Source organism: Mirounga leonina, unplaced genomic scaffold, assembly GCF_011800145.1.
Source record: "Mirounga leonina isolate KUSES-001 unplaced genomic scaffold, KU_Mleo_1.0 Mir_173, whole genome shotgun sequence".
NCBI lineage: Eukaryota > Metazoa > Chordata > Mammalia > Carnivora > Phocidae > Mirounga > Mirounga leonina.
Window position 1 is genome coordinate 56267007 of NW_023270447.1, and position 23648 is coordinate 56290654.

Sequence of the window (23648 nt, forward strand, 5' to 3'; positions counted from 1 at the left end):
TGCACAAAAGTTGGGAAACCACCCCATGTTTGAATAGCTCTCAAATACAAAATTTCCCTTTACCGGGAGCAGGTAGGAAATGTGTGTTAATAAACCATGGTGCTGGCAGTTTTAAAATATTAATGATTTCTAGAATTGAAAATGCAAATAACTGTCTGGAACTCCTCCACTTGGCATTAAAGAGAAGGGCTTTGAAAGGACACTGTCCAAAGGACTCGGGTTGGGAGAAGATGGCCTTTCTAGGAGAGGGAAGACAAACAGACATTTGCCACCTTGTTATTGCCACATTAGCACCATTAGAAAGCAAGCCCGCCTTCTTCGCCTTCTTCCTGGGAAGTCAGGTTTAGCACTTGGGTGCTAATGAAGGCCTGGCTTTAAAGCAAGCAAAGGGTGGCTGGTCGTGTTCACTTCAGCGTTCACGGACAGAGCACCTGCTATGGCCTAGCAAGGACAGGGTGCAAATTCTGCTGTGCAGGACCTTCGCTTGACTCTCTGAACCAGCAAGGGGTTGGGGTGAGGAAAGACAGATAGGAGATCCCAGCCCAGCCCTGGGCCAGCTCAGCTCACAGCCGGGCTGTGATCAGGGGTCTGAACTTGACCCAAGCGAGAGAGCTAGCCCGGGGGAAGCTCTGGGCCCATGACACAGGCTGTGCAGCCAGGGACCTGCGTGTCCAGGAGCACGTCTCGGATCCAGCACGAGCACCCATCTTTCTCTAACTCTCCAGATTGCTGGAGCTTACTCTTCTCAGCCCCCGGGCCTCCCAAGCAAACGTGCTTTCCATTTTTGTAATGTTACCTGGTCACTAGATGGTATGTTTCTGGGGAGCAGCCCCATGACGGCATTGTCTCATCACCCGAAGGGCTCAGTGCTCACACACGGTAGGCACAAGATGTGTGAGTGGAGAGGAATGGGACTTTTCTGTTGGGGGGCATTTTCCCCTCAGGCCTGTGAGTGAAGAGATGGGGGCTATGGAGCCTGTTTGGTCCTTAGTGAGAGCCCTGGGCCCCCTCACCAGCTGGGAGCAGGGACAAGTAGCATGGACAAGGGAAAGCCAGGGGGAGGCTGGATAACATCCACAAGGCAGCTGTGTGAGTGCAGAGGTGGGGCCAGAGGGCAGGGTCGGAGGGATGGCTAAGGGCAGGTCCCAGGGCTGCAGTGGCCCAGTGTAGTCACCCCCGCCGTGAGCTCATTCCCCCTATGGCGCTGGTTGTACTGAGCAAGCTCACATCTCAGGGCTGTCGGGTTGCCCTCTCCCTGGACAGAGACGGGCTAGGCCTGTCACAGGGAGCTGTCACAGCTCCTGAGGCGCATCAGCTCACTGACACCTGCTTCCCTCACTGTGTTCATAGTGTCAGGCAGTCAACAACCATGTCCTGGGAGGGCCCCCGTCTCTTCATGGTGACTTTGCCAGTTCCCATCCTATATCACTCTGTGCTTACAGACTAGCTCTCAAAGGGTAAGCCTCTTTGTCCCGGAAAGTGGGAGTGATCTCCCTGTCACCCCAGTGTTCCGAACAAACTCTCCTGAGACTGGACGTGACCTTTAATGTGGGACTCTGGATCTGGATTTGGGTCATTCTCAACCCTTCTGCTTCCTTCTGGCTCTTGGTGTGATCTGGGTGTGTGAGGTTATAAGGACAGGAAGCTCTGGATAAGTGAGGCACTGAGCCGTAGGGGGAAAGCATGGGGTTCTGGAATCAGAGGGAGCTGGGTTGGATCCTGGCACAGCTGCTCGGCACCTGTGGGGTCTGCAGGATGGGGATCAGAACACCTGCCCTCCGGGAGGTTGCCGGGAGGGAATGAGATTCGATAGGCGGCGTGCCCCTTGGTGCCTGCACAAATCAGATGCTCAACTATGGCAACTTCCCTGTTTCCCTTCTCCTACCGCCCTGGGAACCTGCTTCTGTATCCCAGCATGCATGTATGGGTGCCCCTCCATGTCCCCAGATGCAAATGTCTTAATTCTCCTCCTTCATCCTTGGAAAAAGGCCTTTTCTCCTTCTCAGGCACGTGGCCTCTGTTTCCGCCATAAATCCAATCTGTTTGCTCTGAGCTTTGGGGGTTCTCAGAGACACCGCATGCACCTCTATTATCTTAGTCATCTGGTCCTGGTCCCAGGAAGGGACTGTGTCTGTGAGAAATGATCTGCTTGATGCATGCATGCTTCCTTGTCCACTCACTCCCACGCCCTCTCCTTGTTGTTACAACCAATGTAGTCTGATCAGGGCCATCCCAGGCCACCTCCTGGGTCCTCCAGACCTCCTGGATCACAGTGTTTTAGAACGAAGAGCTGCGAGACCATCTGAGAGGGTGAGGGTGTAGTAAGACAGAGCCCAGAGAGCAGAGGGCCTGGCCCACACTGGATTTCATGCTGGACCGGGGCTTCTCGCTTGCGACTGCACGTTCGAAGAATTTGCTTTGAGCTCTGTCCCCCAGAACCTGGGTTAGGGTAGGGGTGGGGGCGTGGGAGTCAGGCATCCGTATTTCTAAAAAGCTCCCCAGGTGGTTCTAATATGCAGCCAGGGCTGAGGACCAGAGAATAAAATGTGTTTATTGCCTACGTACCTGGAGTGAAGTATCAAATAACTACCCATAGGGGCCTGTCACAGGGGAGGGCCCAACACGAGCGTCTCCCTTGCAGGCCTAGAGCCCCTGAATGGGTATCATTAACCAGTACTTACTTTATTCAACAAATACAGATTGATATGATTCACTGGGTACAGACCGTGTACTGAGTGCTTTCCAAATTAGCAACTCATTGACTTCTCAGGGCACAACTACAAGATAGTCCACTATGATCCCCATTTTACAGACGAGAAGGCTGAGGGAGGCCCAGAGAGGTGAAGTAGCTTGCCCATGGTCACACGCCCAGACGGGGGTGGGGTCCCAGCTGTCGTGCTGGAGCCCCTGCTTGAGACCTGATGCAAACTCATCCAGTTCTCAGGCCTCACGTGTCTGACAGCCCGCTCCCCCACCCCCCGCCCCATGCCTTCCCAGATGCAAGGGTCTGCCCCATGGTGGGTCTGCAGCTTCTGAAACCAGCAACACCAGAGGCCCCCTTGGTGGGACCTGTGATTCACATCCCTCTCCTCACTTGGCCTCTGAGCAAACCGAGGTCCAGCGCCTTCCCTCTGTCACACACTTCAAACCCAGGTCGGCCCGGCTCCAGTCCAGGTGGCCCAGGGATAATCCAAGGCAGAGTTTCTATCAAGGGTCCAGGTTTATCCAAGAAGCCTTAGCCTAGGATAACGCCACTCCATAAACACACCCTCTGGAAATCTGTTCTTGTAAATGCAGTTTTTATAATTGATTTTATTCAAGATAGACTCCATTCACTCCAAATCATGAAGACAGTGAGGCTAGATCATTTCCTAACTCGGGTTAGCATAGGTTTCTTTCTTTAGCAGGCTGCAGAAATACCGATTATGGAAATAGAGGCAAAGAGCTGGGCGCTGTGCCCCACGCCGCGGACGTTCCCCTTCCCTCAGGCAGACAGGGGCCACCAAGAGGCCTCCCTGCTCCAGTGGGCTGCCTGGCTAATGGGATATTGACAAGCTGCCTGGTTGGACACGAAAGCTTCTTTCACTGAGAACTTGGCCAATCCAATTTTCAAGTAGCATGCCTAGGACTTGAGCAGTTAGAGCTTTAGCTACGATTTGTCAGCGGCTGCTCCGTTCTGTTGAGTGTGTGCCCCGAGTCCAGCGGTGAGGCTGTGGTCCAGAAGCCAGTGCACAGCGTGGAGAAGTTATCCGAGAACTGATCACGTTTCTGATCTAACCTGTGAAAATCCAATTCGCTTTGAGACCTTGATCAAGTCACTTTCTCTCTTGGTGTCTTGGCTGTAAAGTGGGGGAGATTAATGAGGCCATACTCAGCTCTAATCATCTCTGTTTTGTGGCCTGCTGTGTGACATCAGGCAGCATCCTTAACTTCTCTGATCCTTAGGGTGGTGGAAACATCCTCACTGGGACGAAAAGGAATTCCCACAGGGAATGTTAGTGTTCAGTGTAGCTGATTGCTTCTTAATCCACTTACAAGGGTGTATGTTTTGAAATCCATTATCAAGGACCGCAACGTGCCGGCGGCTTCCTTGCAGGGTTCCTATCATTTTGACACAGTCCTTTTGTTTCGGCCACGTTGATGCAGCAGCTCTGACACAACCATTTTATATTGGGGACATTTTGACACAGCCAAGGAAGCAAACCATTGCACCTTCAGCCTTTTTAAAAAACATTGCCAAGGGGTGCCTGGGTGGCTCAGTCATTAAGCGCCTGCCTTCGGCTCAAGTCATGATCTCAGAGTCCTGGGATCAAGCCCCACATCGGGCTCCCTGCTCCGCGGGAAGCCTGCTTCTCCCTCCCCCACTCCCCCTGCTTGTGTTCTCTCTCTCTGTGTGTCTCTCTCTGTCAAATAAATAAATAAAATCTTTTAAAATAAATAAATAAATAAATAATAAAAAACATTGCCAAATAATGTGCCAAGGAGACATTTCAGGCTACCTCCCTTCGCCCCTGAACTTCCCCCTCCCTGATGAGACTTCTGGCGAGGGGGTTGAGGGGACGGTGGGAGGGGAGAGACTGGGCTTGGTGGGCTCCTGGTCAAGGCTGGCGCTGAGGGGAGCAGGGGCAGGAAGGAACTCGTGGGAGCAACAGACAGTGCAGATCAAACCTTTCTCGGACTTTTGCGGGGAGGGACTGCTTCACCCAGTACCTGCTAATTTTCAGAAGCATTTTACAATTCGACGCAGTCATTTCACAACTTTTTATATTAAAACAACCATGTCAAAATGCCCTCCTCTGTCTCAGGCAAAGGAAATGAATGCCAGGAAGAGTTGAACAAGGCAGGGCTTCTGGCCCCAAATTGCTCAGTCACCAGAGCGGAAAGGCAGGGACTAAAAGCAAAGTTCTATTATACAGATGGGCCATTGCTGTAACAGTGCAAGGGGCGAGGAGGGGAAAGGGCAGAGCGTAACCCACTGTCTGGCTGTGTGGAAAGCTTCCCAGGGCCAGGGGGTGACTGGGAGCCCTAGAAGTATTTGCTGAATGACGAAGAAGAGCAAACGTTCAGTTGAGGGCTTATCATGTGATAAGCACTATTACTGATGCTTGATTTCAACTCATCTAGTCCTCACGACTACCCAAAAACATGATGATGATGATGATGATGATTCCCCTTTTATGGATGAGGAGACTGAGGCACCCAGACATGGACTGACCTTCCCAAGACCACACAGCTAGTGAGTGGCACAGCCATACCTAAGTGCCTCCCACCCCCTCACACTCTATGGCTCCCCTCTCCGTGAGGGGGTGGAAGAGCCCCAGGGAGGCAGAAGGAGCCCAGTTTTTATCATTCATCCTACAGAGATCCATTCTGGTCTCACCAGCCACCAGCTGTGTGACCTTGGATAATTTGCGGCCCTCAACCACCTCTTCAGTCTTATTCCTATGGCCCTCCCCCTGCCCAGCACACATCACTCAATACCTATCAGCTGTATGTGCTGACGCCATAAATATGCAGTCGGCAGGTGGGTCTGCCAGGTGCCATGTTAGATCTGGGTCCGTAGCCGTTAGTAAGACAAAGTTCCTGCTGCCATGGGGCTACTGAGCTCGAAGGAAGAGACCTCAGCGGTAAGGAGCCAGCTTCTGGAAGCCAGGGGAGCACCACCCCCCCCTCCCCCCCAGACAGGGCAGAGAAACTGGAAAGAGGATGAGCAGGCGAGGGAGGGGTAAGAAGTCAGGGTGGGGGTGGGGGTGGGCAGGGGACAAGCAGGCCAGAGTCAGTAGCCCGGGTTCACCTCCAGTACAAGGGGAACCCCTGCAGGACTGGCAGGAGAGTGGGGTCTCTGCACTGAGAAGGGATTACAGGGTCCAGGAGAGGTGCAGAGGGAAGGGAGCTGCTGTTCAGACAACACAGATGGGGGATTGAGTTTGGGTGATGGCAACAGCCCTCCCCCCTCGTGAGAGCCCCAGTGCTTCCTAAACCGTGAAGGCAGGGTATGTGGGAGTTCCTCTATCATAACCGCTCTTATCTCCCCCTCATCCCCCACCCTTCCTTGCCTCCCTTAGCTGTTGCCATTTTGTAGTCTGTGTAACCACGACATGGGTGAGGCATGGGTTCGTTCGTTTTCTCAGAGCCCAGAACAATCCAGCTTCCTTGGCTCCTCTGAAGATGTTGTGTTGAGAGAAAAAAAAAATTACACTCTTTAATAGAAATACTTTTCCTTCATTAAATGAAATCTCCAAAGCCCAGTAGCATTTTCAGTGCTTATATAAAGATGCCAGTGGGGATTTGAGATTGAAAGTGGTATTTTTATACAAGTCAATGAAGATCTCAATAGGAAAGAAAGAACACTCTTCAAATCTGAATTCCTCCAGCATTGGGCAAGACAGATCCTCAGCTCTCGGCGTGGATCACATTACTCCCAGCCCTACCAGGAAACTCTTTTCCTGAAGCTACTTTGAGCACTCAAATGTTGGTTCTCTGTTTGAAGAAATTGTATTAATAGTGTCTTTCCAAGCCTGCAAACCATTCACCTTGAATTTCTGTTTGGACCTCAATTCTGATAACTTTGCACAAAAACTCAGGAATCTGTAGGAGTTTGAGCCAGAAGCAGATGTATGCATGGGCCTGCACCCAAGTACACACAAAATAATGTCTTTTATCTGGTATAACTCAGGAATGAGCTTTTCCCTTTGGAGGTGTCAGAAGAAAGACTAGTCTCAGGAGATAGAAAGGAGATAGAAATTCCACCTGTGACTCTTGCCTGTGGGGGTGGCCCTGGGCAATGCACTCAATCTCAGATTCTTGTCTGTGATAGGAGGAAAATAAGACCATTCTCCCCAGGTCTGGTGAGGCCTGGATCATAATGTATGAAAAGTACCTGGCACACAGAAACTGCTCAAACCCGCTCCGTTTTCACCGCCCCTCCCCTGACTATTGTTTAAAAATCTGCTAGAATACTCAGTTTCGTAGCAATTATTCTGGCTATCTATTGCTAAGTAATGCCCACCCCCATACACATTTAGAGCTTACAATGACAATGGTCTTGTATTTTGCAGAAGACCTGCAGTCCCTCGGCTCCTTTCTGCTCCTTGCTATACGGGCCTTCAGCTGGGCTGCCTCCAATAGCTAATTTTTTTTTTCTTGTATTCCATATCTGGGACTATCCAACAGCTAATTTTACGAGGGAAAACAGAGATGAGAGTGGGCATAGGAAGCGGTCAGTTTGGAGCTATGTCGCAAGCTTAGGGAATCTCTTTTCTGAACACTCCTGTGTCAGTCAGGTCCTGTGAGGGGAAAAAGAACTGCAAGGCACTCACTTTTGGGTTGGTGAGACCTCCAGGCGGTAATAGAACCACTGGAGGGATTGAATTTATGTTCCTCAACAGCTGGTTGCTTTGGCTCCTCAGGACACAGCTTGTGGAGTCCGGCGGCCCTTCCCCGCCTTTCCCTGGGCTCCTTCATCTAGGAGACAGAGGTTTCCCCCCTCATTGGCTATGCCTAGCACCTAGCAGGTGCCCCACAAATGGCGTTAAAGGAAGCATTCGCTCTCTGCTCTGCCTCCTAGCATCCCTGCGCCTGCCCGTCAGCTTGGGGGTGCCGGGGAACAGTAGCGGACAGGCTGAACTCTCGCCTTCGCTGTGGAAAAATCCATTACCGACAAGTCATTTGTCAAAGCCAACTGTTTAGCTGCTTTAATTTACATATTTATCAAGTTTGATTAGAATGTATTGTCTTCGACTTTCATCCCAGCTTTCACCTCTTCTCGCCCTCTTTTCCTGGGGAAACTGTTTTTGTTGTCCTTGTTGCAAAAGGGCACAGCGTAATTCAATTTGCATTTGCTAATAAGCTGAAACTGAATCTGGTGAGGAATTTCTAGAGGCTGGGAGAGATGAAAGGCAGAACACGTGTTGGGGAAAGCCTGGGCGCTCAGTTCTAGCCTCATAAGCTCATTCATCCAAAGAGCAATGAGTACAACTATTCCAGGAGCATTTATTGAGCACCTTTTGTGTGTGATGTCCTGGGAAAACAAGTGAGAAAGACAGTCATGGCTCTGGTGTTGCTTAGAGTCTAGTGACCTCAGTGTCTGCATCGTAAGATGAGGTAGTTGGACCAAGTGACCTCTAAGTGTAAGTTACCATTTTTAAAACTTACTTATTCTTTGGGGTGGGGGGGAGCAGAGGGAGAGAGACTCTCAAGCCAACTTCCTGCTGAGTGCAGAGCCGGACGGATGTGGGGCTTGACATGGGGTTCGACATGGGGCTCAATCTCGTGACCCTGAACCAAAACCAAGAGTCGGACGCTTAACCAATTGAGCCACCCAGGCGTCCCCTGTCAGTTACCATTTTTTGAACATATACTATGCATCAGGTCATGTGCAGAGACCCAATGCATTATCTCAGTTAATTCTTCCAAGATCCCTTGTCAGTATCATTATCCTCATTTTGCAGAGGAGGAAATGCATGATCTCAGAGCTCAATGCCATGTGCAGCAAAGCTTGGGTTTAACCCTCCATTTGACTCTAGAATTCGGGTTTAAATTCAGACTGCAAAGCCAGGCTTGAGCTTTCTTCTCCATTTGTCTTTGAGCTCCTGGATGGCAGGGACAGCGTCTGGTTCGTCTCCATGTCCTCAGGGTCCAGCCCCAAGTTTGGCATTTGGTCAGTGTTAGAACATATGTAGAGAATTGCACTAAAAAAGAAAAAGATCCTCGGCCTTCCCATTTTTGGGGGGCCTCAGGTCTGCCCTGTTCTCAGCTGCTTCAGCTAAAGGCTGGTGGAGCAGATCCTGCGCACCCCCCCCCCTCCTTCAGGACCAATTCCCTCACTTCCCGGGAGTGCTGGTGGCTGACATCTCGCTGCTGATTTCCTTCCTAGAACTTGCACTCAGCCAAAGGAAGCTGCCTTGCCTGAGGTTACACCCCTGCCCTCGAGGCAGCCCGCATCCAGTCAATGCGAGACACAGAACCAGCCCCCTTGCCTCCTAGAACAACGTGAAGGGCCCTTCTGGCCCACAGCTCCCCATGGGATTGATTCAGGTCACCGTAGAGATTGCCCCAATCCTGCATAACTCCCACTTCTCACAAGTGTTCCTGAGAGCAATTCCCCGTAAAGCTCCCACAGGGAGTCTCGGAGTCTTCCTTCTGTTTCCCAGGAGACCCCACCTCAGCAGGAAGTCAGAATGGGCAAGTCTGGTTCTGACTTTCTGGAGGCCCTTGGAGGGTGCTGGGATCAAGACAGATGGTGGCAGGTAGAGCCCTCCTGCCATTAGCCTATTCCGGAAGGTTGCAAGCGTTCCTCCGGCGGGCCTGGAGTGCCAGCCCAGGGCAAGGCGGCTCTATAAGCTTCCTAGCCCAGCAGCAGTGGCCTGAGTGGAGTGCTGCTCCTCTGTCAAGGTGACCTCATGGTGACAGCTGGCCCTCACACTCTGTACTTAGGTCCATAGCTTTTCGGCTTTCCCCTCCTCCTTGAAAGTTTGCAGGTGCCGGCCTGAAGGGACATTGCCGAAAGTAGCCTGCTGTCCTAAGAGGGGGCTGCCTGGAGGTTGGAGTCCCATGCCCTGCATTCCAGAGCTGGCTTGACCAGTCTCTAGCCCCGTGGGCTGGGACAAGTCACTTGTCCTTTCTGGGCCTCTCCCTTCATCCTCACAGTAAGAATGTTCTACTCAGTGACCCCACAGGGTCTGCAGTGCTGATGGCGTCTATGAGCCTCCTATGAGCCAGAGGCCTTCTTACTGCTGTTTAAAGCCAAAAGGGTGGTTTGAATGTGTTGTAGACATAGGAGGTGAACAAGAGAGGCTTTTCCCAAAGGCCTGAAATTCCAGAATTAATGCTTCCTTTCTCCTCAGGAGCACTTCTCGGTCATGAGTGTCCTCTTCTCGGTGGTAATCCCTGTTCTCCTCTTCCTTCTCATTGAGCGTAGAGACCCAGCCCTGGAGCACGCATGAGTCTACCATGCAACTATGCGAGTCTAGGCTGCAGGAGAGCTGCCCCTAGTTGAGGGAACGTGACCCCGAGGGCGGCGTGTCTAGGGAGTGGAAGGCCCCACACCACATTTTCTCACGATGGCCCCGAGGCCCAAAAGAGCTGACACTGGCATTGGGCGGGACAGATCCAGGCTGTGGCTTTTGGCCCTGCCTATGCAAGGCAGCAAATGACTTATGACCAGATAAGGGGTCCAGATGAACTCTGTGAGGTCAGAGGGCAGGAGAGGGAAGGCACTGTGGTCTGGAGGAATCTGGGAAGGCTTTTTGGAGAAGTTGGGGAAAAGACAAAGTCTAGGAGATTAAATGTTTACTTGGGAAGATGGTGACAAGGCCAGTCTGAGTAAAGTAAAATATTCTTATAGAGGCTTACAAAATATTCAAACCAGGGGCAATTTTGCCTCCAAGGAGATGTTGAGTATTTAGTGAGGTCTACAGCTATTTTTGATTGTCACACCTTGGGAGAGGGGTGCTCCTGGCGTCTAGTGGTCAGGGACCAGAGATACATCGCATAGCGCACAGCACAGGGCCCCACACAAACAGTTACCCTGCTGAAAATAGCCACAGCGCTGAGCAACCCTATTCCTGTGGCTCTTCTCTCAATAAATGGGACCTGGTATTATAGACAAAGCCATAGGGCAGGGACTTAAAGTCTCTTGCTTAAGGTTTATCTTGTGAGCTAGGGATTATTAGTCTCATTTTACAGGGAACTGAGGCTCAGAATGTGTAAGTAATTTCCCAGAGGCCTCACGGACCATAATCTGTGGGGCCTTCATAGGAACCCTGGTCTATCTGTCTGGGAAGGCAGCAGGCCTGGACCCCCTCAGGGGACAGAAGAAACACAAGGACCAGTGTCTTTCTCAGTGTCCCTCATGCGGCCCTCCCCTCCTGTGGGATTCACCCTCAGTCAGCTTGGCTGAGTCAGCCCTGGATGCCTTTGCCCTTCATCAAGGCTCCTCTCTACCCAGATGCATTCACAGGTTCTCCCAGAAAGCTCTGCCGATGCCTCCTAAACACCATTTTCTCATAAATGTGTGTACAAGAAATCCTGCTCCTTGAGCATGTTCTCACTGTCATTCCCAGCTCCTGTCCTCTCCTTACAGTCAGTATCAACTGCGGAATGAGAGCCTCACCTTACCTTCCACATGCCATATTTTATAGGGGAAAGTCAAAACTATTGTGCTGAGGAGATCAGATCTGGCACATTAACGCCACGGGTGGCCTAGAACAAGTCCAAGATCCATGATCGCTCTGTGTCTTCCTCCTCAGAGGAGGCACATCTGAGCAGAGTCTGAAAGGTGGAGTAGGAGTAAGGCAGACAGCTGAGATGGGGGCTGGCATTCCAGGCAGAGAGAAAAGCATGTATCCAAGCGTGGAGGTGTGGAAGAGCCTTCATGCTGATGACGCTGCCAGGAGTGGCTGAACCTGGGGCTGGGGAAGGGGCTGGAGCGGGCAGCGACCAGCAGCTCCTAGAGACGAGGGGAGCCGCACCGAGGAGGCTGGACTTGCCCGAGGACAGCAGAGAGTTGCTGAAGGGTTGCAGGCAGGGGGAGTGGTGGCTCCCATTTGAGCTTTAGGAAGATGGCTTTGGCAGGGTGGACGGATGGTCAAGGATGGTGCCGGCACGGGGAGATCAAGGACAGGACCCTTCTTGTCCTGAGTGGACCCACAGGCAGATGCCAGCTCACCATGCTGGTACTGCTGCCAGGATGTCTTTTTCTCCAGCTTCGTGGTAGTGTGGACCCGTTTGGGCCCTGGAGTATTCGAGAAAACAAGGCAACTGGTCTGGTTTGGAAACCAGTAGGAAGGTCTTTTCTTGCCTTAATGATGGCCTTCAGGGATCATGAAGTCAATAAAATGACCAAGGCTTAGATCTGGGGAGGAAAAAAAATCCTTTTCCTGTTGTAACATTCCACATTCCCCTCCCAGCTCACCACCCCTTCCTCCTCCACAGAACAGCTCACTCCCTAGGACAAGTTACTGTCAGAATTACTGTCAGGGAAGATAAGGGATACCAAACTGACCATGTGAACTTCTGGGAGACTTTTGTCCTCAGAGGGCTCAGCTAGTGCTCTGTGGGGCCTCTTGGCATCTTCTAGTGCCTCCACCAGCCACAGATCCGCTGATGACTGATCTGATTCATTAAGGCTCTCCTTCCATGTTGACACCAGGGTTACGGCTCTGGTCTTACTCAGGCTGGGCATCAATAGATAAGATGCAAGGTTTCTTTGGCCATCTCCAGGAGAATTATTTAGTCAATTGCTGCCTGACAACTTCCTCTAGAATTCAGCGTCTTAGAACAACAACTTATCATCTCCCAGTTTCTGTTGGCCAGGAGGGCAGGAGCAGCTATACAGGACAGCTCTGACTCAGGAGGTTGGAGGAAGCTGGTGGCCAGGGCTGTGGTCACCTGGGACTGGAGGATACCCTTCCAAGCTTGCTCAAATGGTTTTGGCTGGCCTCTGTTCCTGGGTACTTCGGCTCCTCCCCAGACAGGTGAGGGCTCCACAGGCTACCTGAGTGTTACATCATGGCAGCCGGATTCCTCAGTGTGAGCAATGAAGGAGAGCGAGTCATCACCCAAGATGAAAGCCATAGTCTTTTTGTAGCCCAATCTCAAAAGAGTGACATGCCTTCACCCACCCCCCGTATGCTATTTGCTAGAGCAAGCCTGTCTGTCCAGCCCACACTGAAGGGAAAGGGGGTTCATCTCCACCTCTCGAAGGGAAGAGATTCACGAAGAATTTCTGGGTATATTTTAAAAACCACCCATGGGCCCTATTTAATCTCCAAGAGGTGTGAAGAGCATATATTTGAGATTCATAAAGACCTGGGGTTTCATCCTGGCCCCCACATGCACCACTTATGCAGGTGTAGGTGAGTTATTCACCTTTCTAGATCTCAATTTCCTAATCTATGAGATAGGGGTAGGAATAGTAGATGTTTCATTGGGTCGCTATGAAAATGAAATAAGGTCATACATGTAAAGTGCCTGGCACAGAGTAAGTGCTGAATAAATATTACTTGGTTGCTATCATAACTGGTTACTATTATTGTCCTTCACAAGCAGCAGAGTAGCATGGGATTTAGGGACACAGGTGGAGTCAGACTGCCTGGGTGGGGCCTCGCTCTGCCAGTCCTGGGCTGTGAGAACTAAGACGAGTCACTTAATGTCTCTTGGCCTTGGTTTTCTGTAAAATGAAGGTAATAGTGGATAGCTCCAGGCTACCCAATAGGTGTTCAATTAATATTTTATAAATAAGGAAATAGCGGATGATAGAGGGATATAATGGCAAAGGTGTGTGTGTGTGTGTGTTGGGATGCTACACAAAGGACATTTGGCTTCAAACACCTTCTGTCAAGTAAGGGTCTGGTGTGGCTATCAGGTTCCCCACGAGTGTGCCCTTGTATACTGGAGCGTGTCACCCTCAATGAACTTTCAGTTTCATCACCCCTTACAGGGTTGTTCTTGGTCTCATTGTTCAGCTGCTTTCCACCCTGGCTTTGTTCAAGCATACTTCCTCCGTCATCCCTGCTGCCTCCTCCAAGAATATGTTTAATTGGCTTTGCACGAGTCTGGAGATTTGGTGACGGGGCGGGGGGGTGGAGGGGTGTCCCATGTCACACCACCTCAGAGCTGCTACATTACCTTAAATTGATTTTGCAAATGAAAGCTAAAAGCTAAGCAAAGGCGACCCATCCATTTTGCCTAAAGATGATTATAATGCTCTTTTACGGCCTCCAAAATGACAAAGCAATTTGTTACCTGCCTGCATCAACATTTGCTTATATTAACACCCGAGATGCTTGATTTTTATTAGCCCCATGTTATCATTTTATGAAGACGCAGGGGCTCAGTAAAATTAGTGTGCAAATAAAATGCCCATTTTGCATTTCTCTGTGGTCAGCAGAAATGCTGAATGCAATTGAGTTGATACCAGGTCAGGGGAGACATCCATAAAGTTAGCGTTCACCGAGGGCCTTGGTAATGCTATTTATCATTTCTGGACTGCTGGGATAGATGGGGTCAGTGTTAGTGTTTTTTTTAAAGGGCTTGGTGGCATTTCATTTTTTGTTTTGTAAGTGAAAAAACAATATAAATACAAAGGCAGTAGCTCAACTTCTACCAGCAAAAGGGGATGGAACCAATCTCTCTCATACACGTTGTAGGTAGAAATGCAGCGGACTCAGGATCGGATATTGTTGCTAGTCGATCCAGGAGGAGAAATACTAGTGAGAGGGTCCTAGGCAGGGAGACAGGTGACCTTGGACATGTATGTCCCTTTCTTTTGTGAACCTCAGTCCCTTCACCTATAAAATGGGGTTAATACTGTCCACAGAGGTATGATGAAGATTAAGATAAGCCATGATCTATATGAGTATTTTTAATTCGATAGCCAATTCCTGAGTGCTATCCCACACAGGGTCCTGGGAATGGTGTTAAAAATAACCATGAAAATCGTAGCTTCTTCCTGGAGGAGCTTTTATTCAGCCTAGGAAATATTCAGGTGTCTAACTCCTCTTTTAAACCATAAACTTCTCTCTCCCTTTGTTCCTAAAGGTGCCTAGCACAGAGCTGAGCACAGGGTGAGTCCTCAAGAATGTATTAAGGGGGGGGGGGGGAAGGAATGAATTCTGGCTCCACTGTATTTCTTGCTGCCTCTCAGATGCCTAGTATTAGGGAAGCAGTAACCTCAGTAACAGTCACCCCAATAGACCAAGCAAGTCCCAAGCCATTAGAATCAGGCTTAATAAAGTTAATACATATATATATGTTTTTTATTTTAGTCTCTGACATTGGTGCGACTGTTGAGATCATAAACTACATTCAAAATAACCTGTCCCTATCATTTCAGAAGTAAAAAGCCTGTTAATTATTTCTACTTCCCCTCTCCCTCCAGATCATCCTCCAACATAGATGGTATTATTCCTTAACCCAACTTCTCTCAATGTTGATTTATGAAATTCCTTCCAGTCATGGTTCTGTTCTGCGTCGATCTGGCCTTCCTCTGCCAGGGACTAGGTACCCTCCTGCCCCTTCCTTCTGGGAATGTCACTCTTAGCCACTGCTTTTGTCTAATAATCTCTTTGCACAATAGCTAAACTTTATTATACGAATGAGATTTCTGTAGAAGTAGCAAGAGCTCGGGCTATGATTTTGGATCATATTTTCCTACTTCTTTGCATGTCTAATGATTTTTTTTTTCCTAAATTTTTTTTTTTTTAAAGATTTTATTTATTTGACAGAGAGACACAGCGAGAGAGGGAACACAAGCAGAGGGAGTGGGAGAGGGAGAAGCAGGCTTCCTGCTGAGCAGGGAGCCCGATGCGGGGCTCGATCCCAGGACTCTGGGATCATGACCTGAGCCGAAGGCAGCCGCTTAACGACTGAGCCACCCAGGTGCCCCATGTCTAATGATTCTTATTGGATGCTGGAGATTGTGAATTTGTACATTGTTGAGTGTCTGGATTTTGTTATCTTTCCTTAAAGAGAGTTGCACTTTAAATGGCAGGCAGTTAAGTTTCTTCTGTCCAGTTTGAAACTTTTGTGATTTTAAAATTTTGTTAGAATGAGTCTAGAGTAGTTTAGCCCCACCACCAAGACATGGCCCTTCTAGGTTCTCTCCTGAATGCCCTGAGTGATCAGTGAGGACTAACGCTTTGGTGGTGGGAATTCAAATGACTCTTAGCCCTGTGTGAGCCCTGACAGCCATGTGGTTCACAGCCCCCTGGTCATTTTCACACCACATTGTGAGATTCACCCTCTGCATGCATATCTTGGGACCCACAAACACACTTGAGGACTCCTTGACAGATTTCTGGGATTCTTTTTCCACAGACCTCTGTCTTCTCCGGAATGTGCAGTTTCCCCCCAGCTACCACCTGCTTCAGACTCTCTGAAGTTTAATCTCAGTGAGATTTCCATGGTCTGCTCAGGATACCCCTCTCCGCTCTTTGGTCTGGAATGGGCCTCCAGGCCGTGATCGTATAGTGGTTAGTACTCTGCGATATGGAATGGGCCTCCAGGCAAAGAGCCAGGGCAATCAGAGGGCATACTTTTTCCATGTATTAGTCTTGCACTGCCTCTTGTCTGAAAACAGTTGTTTTGTCTGTTTGTCCGATTTTTTAGTTGGCTTAAGTTGAAAGAGAAATCTGGTCCCTGTTACTTCATCAAGGTCAAACAAGGGCTTGAGTTCTAATCTCAGCTCGACCCACACCTGTTAGCTGTGTGACAAGTTATGTAACCCCTCTGAGCATCAGTTTCTGCCTCTATAAAAGGAATATTAACTGCGCACATTTCTGTAGAACTCTAAGTAATGTATAGAATGTGCCTGACACAAAAGGCCCTAATTAAATGGCAGTGCTACTATGACTAATAGAAACAGCTACTTTCTTTACTCCATTATTTACTGTGTTTACTGTGTACTAGGCAATGTGTAAGCTTGTTTCATCACTAATACTCTCCATGTGTATAGATTAGCAAATCAAAACTCAGAAAGCATACACAACTTGCCTAGGGTCACAATCAGTGAGTCTGGGATTTGGCTTCACTCACAGGATGTCTTCAGATGATTGTAATATTAACATGATCAATTGTATCAATAGGAATGTAGTCTTTTAATATTGGGTAGTCAGGGACATAATTTCATTAGTCACCAATGGCTGGGCCTTAATGATTCTAACCCATTGATTTAAGAAATGAATGTAAAGCACCCAGTCCCTTCCCTGTCCCTCTATCCCACATACCAACTCCCAGTCTCAGCTTTCCCTGCCCTCCTGAACAACCTCCTTCCATTTTCTTTTACAGACAACCTTCGGGAAGGAGCAGAGCAGAAGGTAGTATTCATCACAGGACGAGTCCACCCAGGGGAAACACCCTCTTCATTTGTGTGCCAAGGTGAGTTGCAAAATCTTATGGGCATCCTGTACCTTCCCCCCACATCCAACTGGGGCACCGTCATGGCCTCTGGGACAGTGTGGTCACAGGCAGAGTCATTATCTCGGATGCGAATTTACTTCATTTCTAAAGAGGTTACACCGATCTCCATTAGTATTTCTTTCAATAAATGTTTACTAACTACATGTATTAGTGGAAGAATGAATAGATGGATGGATGGATGGATGGATGGATGGATGGATGGATGGATGGATGGATGGGTAGGGCTGAACGGAGTTCTCTCATATGTGTCATGTCGGAGGATAAGCCATATGGCATCATCTACACTCCCTAGCCTGGTTTTTCTTGTCTCCAGGAGTTTACAAAAGTAAGAAATCCAGCCCCAGGCCAATATGTATGTTGGTAGGAGTGCAGTAAAGTGGGGAGATAAGGATTAGAAGGTATCTATTCACTCATTTATTCAGTCATTCACTTAATAAACAACTTTACAAATACCCCCTATGAGCAAGGAAACATGCTTTGCATCAGACAACCAGAGGTAAATAAGACATAATTTTTCATCTCAAATATACATCTTTATAATTGCATTTTCATTTATTATTAAATATTTAGTCCACATAAAATATATATTTAGTCAACAATATATATACATGCATACATATATATATTTAATTAGAGAGCCATATAAGTATATTCAATGAATAATATATAAATCATAATTTAATGAATGCCCGGGTACTCACCAGCTTCAGAAGCAGGATATTATCTATTCCTTTTAAATCCTTTGTCCTCCCTTCTACCCTCCTTCTCCCACAGATAGCTATAAGTTTGTATTTTGTCACCTTTCCCAATAGTTTTACTATTCACATAAACATTCCTAAACAGTGTAGGCTTTCGTTTCACATGTTTTTGAACTTTTTATAAAGTTGAAAAACCGTATCACTCTGTGTACCTTGGCCCTTGTTTTCCCCCAATATCCGTGGTAGTGAGTGTGGCTGTAGTTCACTTGTTTTCACCAGGTGTTGTATCCCATATCCGTTGGGTGCCTCGGCTCACCTGTCTGTTCTCCTGGACAATTCAGTTGTTGCCAGTGTTTTTTCTTACAAACAATGCTAATACAGATGTCCGTATGTATGTTGCCTTGTGCCTACGTGCAAATGCTTTTCCAGGTATATAGCCACGGAAGGCTGTTGACAGGTCACGGGATATATGCATCCTCAACTTTACTAGATATCTCCAAGTTCCTCTCTGAGACCTTTATACCACCACCAGCAATGCAGGAGCGTTCTACTGTCCCAAATTCTCACCAATACGCTTGCATTTTTACCTATCTAGTGGGTATATCATATCTAAAATGTGATACTACCTATTCGCCAAGCATGGTTCTAAGCACTTTACATATTTTATTTTATTTTTATTATTTATTTTCATTAATGTAATTTATTTTAATTATATTAATTTTTCTATGTCATAGGAATTAATATCAACTCTATTCTTACATATGGTTATGTAAGTTTGGTGAAGTTAAGTAATTTATCTCCTTTTAGTCTCAAAATGTCCTTCAGGTCAAAGGAATATTAAAAAAAACCCATAGAAATGATATAACTTGAGGGAGACAGCGGACTGCTGTGGAAGTATCTGGAGTTTTGCCATCAGGCTGTCTTGGGGTCAAAGGTTGGCTCTGCTACTTCCTAGCAGTGTGATTTCAGTTTCCTTCAATGTAAAATAAATTGGGATATCAATACCTATTTCCAAAGGCTGCCGTGAAGCTGGTGCAAGATGCATGCAAACACCCACCCAGTCCTGTGCCGGGCACTCCGCCGTCACCCACAACAGACCTTGCCCCCTTCCCCCACAGAGCTCTGAAAAGATGCTGCAGGTAACCTGCTTTGTAAACGCTAAGGCACTATTGCAAATAGATGTGAGTCTTCTTTTCCCATTCGTATTCATACAGCGCTGTGATTACACAGGACTGCCTCCCCCCTTCTTTCAGGCCAGGAGCCTGGGTTTCAGGGACAGTAAGGACTGCCCAAAGCTGAGCACTCTGAAGAGGCTGGGTGTCTCAACTCCCGGCTGCAGTCACCCCAGCTCACTCCTTGGCCTTCTCACTTCCATCCTCTTTCCTCCCAGCACTGTCCTTGCAGTAACCTCTCCCAGGTCCCTCCTGGTTTTACCAACCCCTCTACTTGCAGCCATCTGTCAGTTACTAAACTTGGCAGCAGACCTGTTCCCCCAGCTGATCGGATGCAACTCTTTTGTCCTTGTTTGTAAAAAGACAGTAGCCTTACTGTCAAAACTTGCAGCTCTGGGAGCCCAAACTCCCAGGCCCACCTCCTCCGTGGGCAGCAGACAGAGGGCAGGGTCACCATCCCACATTACAGACAAGGCCTGAGACCTAGAAAAGTTGAGTTCAGCTCGGGTGTTTCTCTGTTGAGCCTGCTTTGCCAAAAAGGAATCTGGATTGTGCCGAGTTGGTAGACTCCGTGCTGTCCCGCAGGATTTCCATCAGTGTTTACTCCTAGGCAGGGCCTTTTAATGCCTTCCCTCTACCTTCTCAATATAAACTCTAACTCCTTGCCATGACATTCACAACCCTCCACCATCTGGCTCTTGCCAGGTTCCCTGGCCCAAGCCTCATTATATCTCCGCCCCATACAACTTAACCCTGAATGGACCACCTTCTTCCCACCACTGGGCCTTTGCATCTGCTGCTCCTCTGCCCACGCCTTGCCACTTGGCAAACACCTCCTATCTCCCACTGTTCATTTCAAGCACCCCCTGTGCGCCCCCGTCCCACGCTCTTCAGCCTCTGCTTTGTTCCTGCATTGTGGTTACCCGCTGGTCATCTTTATCACGCTGATTTGTTACACATTTGATTTATATTTGTTTCTTCCCTTTAAACCATGAGCTATTTGAGGCCTAGGGCTGGATCTTTGTCATTTTCTACATCTGGAAAATGGGGATTATCTTGTTCATCCCCTTGGGCTATTATGAGGGACGAATGGCCGCTTTGGTTCTGAGATTCTAAATCTGAGCTCAAAAATAGGAGACTTAAGGTCACACAGCCAGTAAACAGCAGAAGGGGACTTTGAGTCTGGGTCTCCCAAGCCTGTACATGCTCTTTTGCCTCACTCAGGGATGGGAAGTGCTAGAGGGCCAAGCTTGGTGCACTCTGGGCACCCCACAACAGTTGCTGTGCATTCCCAGGCGAGAATGGGGAGGCTCAGGGAAGTGAAGTAGCTTACTCAGGATCACACAGGGAGTTCATGGCGGATGGGGCCTGGGCCCCATCTCTTCAGTCCTGGTCTTCCTCCTTCCCTATCTCTGTAACTGTCCCTGGAGACACAATTTGTCCTTTCTTGAGGCAGCTTAAGACACCATCATTCCCCCACTTTGCCAATGAGAGACTGAGGCATGGTCTTTCCCAAGGGTCTCTTGGCCCCCAGGAGACAGGCCAGACCACAGCCCCACAGGGCTCGGCTGGATCCCTTCCCCGGCCCATGTTATGCTGGGGACAGCAGCAGAGTCCAAGGCCTGGGCTGAGATACCTTCAGCTCAGTTAATGCTTCTTCCACATTCACCGGCTCAGTGACCTTGAGCGGGGAGCAGACATGTGGGGCCTGGTCCTCCCCATCTGGCTGGGAGCACAGTCCTCACAGCCGAGCTGCTGGTGCACCTGCTGCTGGGAGCAGAGCGAAACCGTGTTGTCACAGAACTCTGGAGGGGTGGCAGTAAAGGTGGCAAGGCTTCGATCTCCTCAGGGCTCCACTTGGCAGTTGGATGGCTGACTCAAGTTACCCCGCGGCTGCCCCCAACGCCACTCATGGCCTCTGTGAGGCCAAACTATCCTCATTCTCCAGCTGTGACATGAAAGGTCCAAGGAACTCGGGAACCACCCTGTAGCAGAGTGTGTGTCAGCGTGGTCTCTGGGGTTAGCCTGCCTGGCATTGGATCCCAGCTGTTCCATGTAGGACAGTATGACCCTGGGGACGTTCCATAGCCTCTCTGTGCCTCAGTTCCTTTATCTTGGAAGGGAAATAACAATAGGAAGCCTGCATCATAGGGTCGTTGTAAAGATTAATGAGTTCATAGCCATAAAACATTTAGGACGGTGTCTGGAATACGGCAATAAGCACTAAAGAAGGGTCACTATGGAGCACCTTGCAGGCGCCTGGTGTGGTTCCTCTGACCCCCGCGGGGCACCCGAACCCAGGTGTGTAGCTTCTGTGCTGTGTGCCCCCGCCCACCTCCTTCCTTACTATTTTCCTGAGGGAGCTGTTAGCGGAGCCCTCCTCATTTCTGCACCAGGAAGACCGGATTGTAAGTCAGTGGTTTGCCCAGGACTAGACCTCAAGTGTCTGATTTCTGGTCGAGTGAATGTTCTTTCCCTGAAGCTTCCTGGGGTTGTTGGGGCAACTTTCACCGAAAAGTGCCATTGGCAGAACACTTGTCCTCTGAGGAGCCTTCATAATTGAATCAATCAAACCCGAATTTATGCACGCCGGTGTGGGCGAGGCCCGCCACCCTTTGGAGGGCAGCATGGGAAAGTGGGCAGAGCCAAGGCCTTGGACTTGGGCAGGCCTGAGTGTGAGTCCTACCACCTCCACCTGCTGGCCTCAACCTTCGGCAAGTTCCCACCTCTTGGAGCCTCTGTTTCTTTACCTGCAAAATGGGGGCAGCAATATGGTCCTCAGAGGGATGCTATGAGGATTAAGTGAGCCTTGTGCCACGGGCCACGGAACCCTCCAGGGCTCAGACTATGGAGCTCACTCCTCGGGGTTACCCTGGGGCGATAAGACGAGGAGAGGGGAGAGACACACACGCCTACACACACACATACACACCCCATGCACTCACAGCCACCAGGACCAAGCACAACCAAGCACAACCTAATGGTTCCTACGGTGAAGTGGTGACCTTTGATCCTTTCTCCCTCCCCTCCCCCACTGTCTTCCTCCCCCCTCTATCCCTCCCCTAGTCTCCCTCTTCTCCTCTCTCTCTCTCTCTCTCTCTCTCTCTTTCTCTCTCTCTCTGTCCCTTACAGCCTCACATTATAAGTGCAAAACCAGACCCACTGGGGTGGGGGTGAGGGGTCATGGGCTTTTCACTTCTCTGAGCTTCTTTCATCTGTGAAATGGGCAGGGTTGGGGGTGGCAGGGTAAGAACCAAGACTGTGAGCCTCAGGTTCTTCAGGGCCGGACTCCCTGTGACTCCATAATTGGAGGCCCTTGGACTCAGCTCAGGGCAGACAGGGGCCTGGTCAGGGGAAGGCCTGGAGTGGCTGCTCTCATGTGACCCACACTCTGGGTCCCGCAGAGACCCCCAACTGTCTCACTTGAAGCCTGAGCTCCTCCCACTGCAACATATTGCCTCTTAGAGGCAACAACAATAAACCTTACACAGAACTCTCTAGAGAGAAAATCCTGCAGGCATATATGCAAATCATTCTACAAATCACATGCAAATAGACTCCTGACTCTTCCATATTGCCTTAATGGAAAGGGCACCACTTTGAAGCCAGTAGAACCGGATCAGAATCCCACCTGGGCCCCTGTGAGACCTTCAGCAAATGATGTCAGCACCCTTTGTTCTTCTACCTGTACATGGAGCCAAGAGAACTACACGTCAACCCAGCTAGAGAACATACAGTGCACATCACGGGTCAGTCTTTATCCATTCATGTCACACATATCTACTGAGGACGTTCCCTGAGCCCGGCGCTGAGCTACACGCTGGCAAGATAGTGGCCAAGAGGTAGACCTGTCCTTGCCTTCCTGGAGCTCACGGTCTGGAGGGAAAGAAAGACTTGAACAGCAGATGCAAGCTCCAATCCCCAAACCCCCGGGGCACAGGAAATGTAACTTTCCCGACTTCTCTGTAACTGAACTTACTTCCCATTTTGAGGTCCCATTCTGCCAGGGACCCGAAACTCCCTCCATCATTTGGGGATCAGCTTTCCCCAGGACTGTGTAATTTCAGCGAAGAATGGTGATGCTCTTGGGGATGGTAGACAAATAATGTCATCAGTGTCACCATCTATCCACACTGCTTCCCCTGCACCTGCCGCATCCTCGAGACTTTCTGGGCCTTGGTCACTGCAGGTCAGCACCATGTCAGACCCTGGTTCCTGACTGCAAGACTTTTTATGTTCACTGGCTCTCTGCTAGGTCTGTCCTGACCTCCACCCTATCCACCTGCAGGACTCCGAGCCCTCTGCTTTTCCTTCCTCCCAAACCACATTCCATGCTGCAGTGGGGAAGCCCAGGTCTGCCCCTGTACTTTGCAGTGGTCTCCTGTGCCCTTCATATCCTTCAGCTGGACTAGCAAGTCCCCGTTTACCTCTTCCCTTTCTCTCTCAACATCCTGTTCTCCCCACACCTTCAGCCAAACCAAATGGGAGCAAAGATTCAGACAACACACATGTCCATTTCCTATGTGCCAGACACTTTGCTTCTACTAACTCACGGAGATCCTCACAACAACCTCCACGGCAATTTTCTTCTTTCCTTCTTAACTGATGCGGAACTGAGCACCTGAGAGGTTAGTCCACACAGCTATTCAAACTCAGATAGTACAGTTTCAGAGTCTGTGCCTTTAATCATGAAGCTATGCCCTGAATTGAAGAGCTCTTCATTGGCAGATGGGCCTCCTTCTCTCTCACCTTCCAGCCTTTGTGTAGGATTCCCCAGAACGCCTTCTCCTGGCACCCCTTCATCTGGCTCACTCTACTCATCCTTTACAACTCATTCTTCACAGCCCCTTCCCAGGCC

General features: G+C 49.4%; 1 protein-coding gene across 1 annotated transcript in view; it reads left to right on the forward strand.

Annotated features, from left to right (window-relative positions):
* Positions 1 to 23648, forward strand: part of BEND5 (BEN domain containing 5) — a 237321-nt gene that overhangs the window by 99887 nt on the left and 113786 nt on the right. The window contains exon 4 of the mRNA XM_035018600.1: positions 16789 to 16878. Within this exon, the coding sequence (XP_034874491.1) occupies positions 16789 to 16878 (90 nt within the window). The remainder of the gene's footprint in view (positions 1 to 16788; positions 16879 to 23648) is intronic.